The sequence below is a fragment of the Pelecanus crispus genome, chromosome 3 (genome assembly GCF_030463565.1).
Source record: "Pelecanus crispus isolate bPelCri1 chromosome 3, bPelCri1.pri, whole genome shotgun sequence".
Classification (NCBI taxonomy): Eukaryota; Metazoa; Chordata; class Aves; order Pelecaniformes; family Pelecanidae; genus Pelecanus; species Pelecanus crispus.
Window position 1 is genome coordinate 47,356,069 of NC_134645.1, and position 6,199 is coordinate 47,362,267.

The window sequence follows — 6,199 nt, forward strand, 5'->3', positions numbered from 1 at the left end:
GGCCGGAGCCAGCGCGGCGCGGGCCGGGCCGGGCCGAGCACCATGTCCGCGCCGGGGGGGGCGGCGGGCGGCGGCAGGAGCGGCGCCGCTGACTGGGGCGGCTTCGAGGACAACGTGCAGGTGGGGCCGGGCCGGGCCGGGGGTGGCGGCGGGGCCGAGCCGAGCCGAGCCGAGCGGGCGCTGACGCTGTCTGCCCCGGCGCAGGGTGGCGGCTCCGCCGTCATCGACATGGAGAACATGGACGACACGTCGGGCTCCAGCTTCGAGGACATGGGGGAGATGCACCAGCGCATGAAGGAGGAAGAGGAGGAGGAGGCGGCGGAGGGCGAGGCGGGGGCCGCCGAGGAGGAGGACGGGGAGTTTCTGGGCATGAAGGGGCTGCGGGGGCAGCTGGGCCGGCAGGTAGCTGACCAGGTGAGCGCGGCCCCCCGCTGCCCCCGGCCCCGGGGGGGCCCCGCCTGCCCGCCCAGCCGCTGCCAGCTCCCTTCTCTCCGCAGATGTGGCAGGTGGGGAAGCGGCAAGCCTCCAGGGCCTTCAGCCTCTACGCCAACATCGACATCCTCCGGCCCTACTTCGACGTGGAGCCCGTCCAAGTGCGTGCCAGGTGGGCAGGGCCCGGCCTGGCCGTCTCCACCGGGGGGCATGGGGGAACGGGGGGACCGGCGAGAGGCTGGCTGCCCCCCCCTCCCCCCAAAGTGAGCAAGTGGGAGTGGGCTGCCAGCCTGACAGCAAGGCTCGGATATGGGGAAACGCGCTATGCTTTTGTCCCAGTGTCCCAAATAAGGTCCCCCAGGTGGGCTGGTAGCCCCGTCGCCCAGCATCACTGCTCAGGGCAGAAGAAAGGGCTTTGAGGCATCTTCAGTCTTCTGCCATTCGGGTGCATTATGTGGCTTCTGTTGGGTTTGCAACATAGCTGTGTCCAAAAAGGCAAAGTTTGTGGGGCTGGATGGAGAAATGTGCCTTTCCTTCCTGCTGTTCTGTCAATGATCTCTCATGCCTGAGTGGATCCCTAAATGTTTTCACTGAATCCCCCCCAGAAACATTAGCCCACTGACAGTAAGATTTTTCTCCTTTAGTTACCTTATGTGACCCTTTAGAAGGAATTTCTGTCCCCCAAGGCCTGTGACCACAGCAGAAGATACTAGTAATGGGTGGATGGGATCTTTTACTTTTGAAGCATTTTGTTAACCGTCCTGTTGTCCTCCCTACTCCTGATGTCATTCCCTGCTTGGCTGTGATGCAGACTGCTGGAGTCCATGATTCCTGTGAAGATGATTAATTTCCCACAGGTGAGTTCCCTTTTGCTGAATCAGACTCTGTGGCCAAGTGAATGTCCCACAGACACCTTCTAAAACTAAAGTAGTCCATGTTATTAAGGACCCGAGCCTGTTAGGTTTTCATCTCCCTGAAAATATTGGTAAACCCTTTCCTGTGGTAGTCCAAACCCCAATCTGCTGCCTTTAGTGCTAGTTCTAGACCTCTAGACTTCACACATCCCTGACTCCTCATCACACAACCTATTCTGCCTGGCTCCTGTCAGCAGTGGCCTTGCTGTTACTTCTCAGGTAGATAGGTGATAAACTTCATCCAAGGCACTTCTCGCATCACTCGGGGTGGGGAGCCTGGTATTCAGGAGCACTAACCAAACCTTCCCTGATCTGTCTCCTTCTGTAGAAGATTGCAGGCGAGCTTTATGGACCCCTCATGCTGGTTTTCACACTGGTGGCCATCCTCTTGCATGGGATGAAGACCTCGGACACGATCATTGTATGTCAAGTCTCAGTGATAAGCTGTGGTTTGACTGGGCTCTGGATTACTGTAATGACACTAGAAAGGGAGAGGAAACCTCTTCCATGACTGAGTAGCATCTTGCTGAAAAGAAGATTGATTTGAAGAAGAGCCTGTTGGTTTGGGGATGGGAGGAACCATGCATGATAAAGTCTTGATGCTCTGCTGCTGGGAGCGCTGGGGTGTCGGTCACATGGCACCCTGGGTGCTGCTAGTCAGCTATTCGATAATGCCTAGAAAGACTCTGGGAATTCTCTGTGGTGGGATTTGGGTGCTGGCAGGTCACTTAGAATCATAGAATAGAACACAAGATGTCTCGAGTTGGAAGGGACCCATAAGGGTCATCGAGTCCAACTCCCTGCTCCTTGCAGGAATAACTAAAACTAAACCATACGACTAAGAGCGTTGTCCAGACGCTCCTCCTCGTTTCTTCAAGTCCTCCTCATCCTGATGCTGTCTCCACAGAGGGAAGGCACACTGATGGGCACAGCCATTGGCACCTGCTTCGGTTACTGGTTGGGCGTCTCCTCTTTCATCTATTTCCTGGCCTATCTGTGCAATGCCCAAATCACAATGGTGCAGATGCTGTCACTGTTGGTATGTACAACTGGGGATGCCCCAAGGTGCGGGTTGGCTGCACAGTGTTCCAGCACGAGGGTGGCCTGTGAGGTCTTCCCAGAGAATGGGAAAAGTCCTTGTAAATCAGTGGTTCCAGGTGACTGCACTGGGACAACCTGGAATTCCAGGATGCCCTTCTGACCTGCCCCATCCCAGGCACAGTTACAGCACAAAGAGGCAGTTCCTTCGTGCAGGTCTCCTGCTTTGCACTTCCTGATCTGAGAGCCTGGTGGTAAAAAACGAGGAGATTCCAATTTCTTCAGGAATCAGAAACTCTGTTTCCCAAGTTGTTGCAATATCTGACATCCCTATGCATCCTTCAGACACATTATCTGGGCATGAGCTGCTGTTAAAATTGTTGTGCTGGTTGACTCTTTGGCATTGAATGAGTGGTTTGTGAAGCTTTGCCTTGGTGAAGCGTTGCAGGAATAGGCTGCTCATGCTCTTGATTAACAGCCCTTTGTGTAGGACTGACGCTTGTAACATGGACATTTTTGTTTTGTCAGGGCTATGGCCTTTTTGGACACTGCATCACCCTCTTTGTCACCTATAACATCCACTTCCACTCCCTCTTCTATGTCTTCTGGTTGGGTGTTGGTGGACTCTCTACACTACGAATGGTAAGGGACAGGCAGCTTGGGGCCCTCCTCTTCCGGGGACAAAAAAAGGGAGGGGAGTGTTGTTTGCTTTCTGTTCCTTGGGCCAGGCAGTTCATTTCACAGCCAGTCAGGCTGCTGTGAAGAACAGCCTGATGCTTCTGGGTCATTTGGCCACTGGTGTATGGAGGTGACACTTGTCTTAATATCCTCACACGTTGTAACAGCTGCAGGAGGTTTGCTCCCTTACAGCCCCTGCTGCTGTGGCGAGCCATGCCTGAGCATCCTGAACTCTTGACAAGACTGAGCAAGGTTCACCTACACAAAACAAAGTCTGATTACTCTGAATTTGGTGACACAAACTGCAGAAAAGGCTCTGAGCAGTGTTTCCACTGGCTCTTGCTACTTGGAACATCCTCCTGTGTACTCCTGACTGCAGTGCCAGAGGCTCGGGTAGCAGCTACCTTGTCTCTAATCTCCACCTCTCTCCTAGGTTGCTGTGTTGGTGTCGCGCACTGTGGGGCATACCCAGCGGCTCATCCTGTGTGGGACCCTTGCTGCTCTGCATATGCTTTTCCTCCTCTATCTGCACTTTGCTTATCACAAGGTGGTAGAAGGTAAGCAAGGGAGATATGAAGACATATCCTGTTAGATCTGGGGGAAGAGGAGCTGCTTTTTGTTCTCTCTGAGAGAAAGGAATGGACAGTTTGGATCTGACCTGAGGGCATCTGTGCTAGTTTGCAATCCAAGAGTGACCAGCACTAGCTTTATTAGAGGAAACTCTCAAAGCAGGGCAGCAGGCAGATGTGGGGTAGTCTCTGTGCACTGAATTTTAGTACTTACAGTACTTAGGTCCTAAGTTGTGAGGCAGGATGCTTATCCTTTCCCCACAAGCAAAGTGTTACAGCACTGACTGTTCTTGCATGCAGATGTCTAGTCCCTTCCTGAATCTTGCTGAAGTCACGTTGCTTTTCTCTGATCAGGAAATGTGTCATAAGTCTTTTTCCTTCTTTGTGTAACACCTTTTTTTATCTTATGTTGTACAATGCTGATAGCAGAAGCTGCACCTTCCCCAGTCAGTGCTGTTTACCAGGCTCTTTACCATTCAAGTCCCCTTAAAAAAAAAAAAAAAAAAAAAAGCAAGCCCCTTTCTGAGTTTAGGCAGCCAGATCTGATCATGGTATTGCAGCTAAATCTGCATAATTTGGGGTTACAGCACAGCATTACAAGTCCTTTGGATATAAATACTGTTCTTTCCTGGATCCATTCTTACGGTGAAAGTTCTGAGCCCTGATCTGCAACTTTTCAGCAGATGAAATAGAAAGTTGCTTGGAGTATATTTTATCCTTCAAGGTTCTCCAAGACTGATGATCAGTCTTGAGAAGGTCGTTGACAGGAACTGGAGGACACTTGCATCAGTACGCATGTGTACTGCCAAGCAGGGGCTATGTTCACATTGCAGTGACAAAAATTACGCATTGCACCCCCAGCTGCAGCTTGTGATGTGAGTCTGCAAGTGTGTCTCAGGATGAAAGCAAAGAATTGATCTAACAGCAGGGTCTGTGCTGGGATGAGGTGGGGAAAGGATTATATCAAGCTGCCTCAGCAGAGCAGTAGCCCTGGCAATGTCTGCTTTTGGGTCAAATGACAGGTACCCTCAAAGTGAAAGGATATGTGTTCCTCTTCGGAGCATGCAGTTTCCCTGCCCCAAGGACAAGCTCTGATCTGTACCCTGTGGTCTCTGGATGGGGGTGTTTACTGCTGTTCATTTTTGGGGGCTAGATGTCTCCTCCCATCGCCTCTAAGTGCTTCACATGTCTCGGGCCCTGCCACTATCAGCCACTGCCTGGCCAGAAAGAAAAGCAAGAAGAATCATGCCATCTGCATCTGAACTAACTCTTGCCACTCTCCCCTTTTTTCCTGTTCCCTGCAGGTATCCTGGACACACTGGAAGGACCCAACATGCCGCCCTTTCAGAGAGTTGCCAGAGACATTCCAGTTGTTTCCAACGCTGTATTGAACACAACAGCCAAAGCTGTTGCATTGACCCTGTAGTTTCACAGACTTGGACTTGCTTCCTTCACTACTTTTGGGGCTGCTTAGGGCCATAATAACCTGCTGCCTCTTAGGAACTGGACAGAACAGCAGGAAGAAGACTTGGTTTTGTTTTCCTGGACCTGTGCTTTGGGTTGCAGTTTTGGGCAGCTGACTGGACTGCACCTCAGTGACTCAGAAGAACTACACTCTTCCCCCACCCAGGTCTGGGCTGTCTTGAGTAGAGCGGTTCTGTTGCCTGCATGTTTAGCTGGGATTTCCCAGCGCAGTTGTCCCTTACTCCTCTTTCCGCTTGCTGATGTAACTCCAGGGCTATTTGCCCTGTTCCTGTCCTGAAGAGAGAAGAATTAAATTGACGTTGGTGCTGAGTGATGTCTTCATGTTTGAGCGTACTTCTGTAACAGGAGAGTGGTGCTGGGTCTCTACACCTTTATCTGTCCTGTCCTAGACTCAGCAGGATTCTTTGCAATTTTCTGCTGTCCTACTTCAAATATTCTGTGATACATGGCCTGTCTTGGGCACCTTTTCCGTAGCCCAAAAGGTACAGGAACTTCAGTTTCTCTGGAGATTTTCAGGAACAGCACAATGTTTTACCACATTCTCTTCCTTGTCATGTTCCAGATTGATCCCGCTCTTTTCACTTGGCCCAAGCTGCTATCTCACCTCACCGCCCCTTCTCCTGTGTATGCCAGAAATGTATGCGTCCCCGTGCCTCCACAGCACCTATTGTAGGACAGCAGTTCTGACTGCAGGAGCAGCATGTTTGTGTATGGTCTTCTGTGGATATTTCTATTGAGGAGGCCAGTTCACCTCAGCTCACACAGCGTGCTCTCATGTCTCCCAGCTGTGGGACTGTCACCCCATTGCTCTGAGCAGGAGTGGCATCCTGCTCCCCCAGACACAGTCTGCTGTGTCCCATCTGGCTTTTCAAGCTGAGTCTAGGTCTGGAGCCTTGAGAGTCTCTGGCAAACTTTTCTCCAGTGTTTCCATTAAACAAGGGTAGAAATGGGGGAGCGTACAATGGGAATAGAGTTGGCACATTTATCTCCTGCAGAAAAGCTCCAGTAAGGATGGGGAGGCAGAACGGCCCAGCCTAGGCTTACTTGCACTGCACTAACTCACAATTGTGTAGTTCAGATGTA

At 51.7% G+C, this 6,199-nt stretch overlaps 1 protein-coding gene across 1 annotated transcript; it reads left to right on the forward strand.

Moving 5' to 3' along the window:
• The first annotated feature begins 42 nt into the window (after positions 1–42).
• Positions 43–5,425, forward strand: YIPF3 (Yip1 domain family member 3). Its single transcript, XM_075707483.1, has 9 exons — positions 43–120; positions 205–414; positions 498–604; positions 1,244–1,289; positions 1,675–1,767; positions 2,254–2,385; positions 2,913–3,026; positions 3,496–3,619; positions 4,936–5,425. Exons 1-9 carry the CDS (start codon positions 43–45, stop codon positions 5,055–5,057), a joined length of 1,026 nt encoding a protein of 341 aa, XP_075563598.1. The 3' UTR covers positions 5,058–5,425.
• Positions 5,426–6,199: the final 774 nt, after the last annotated feature.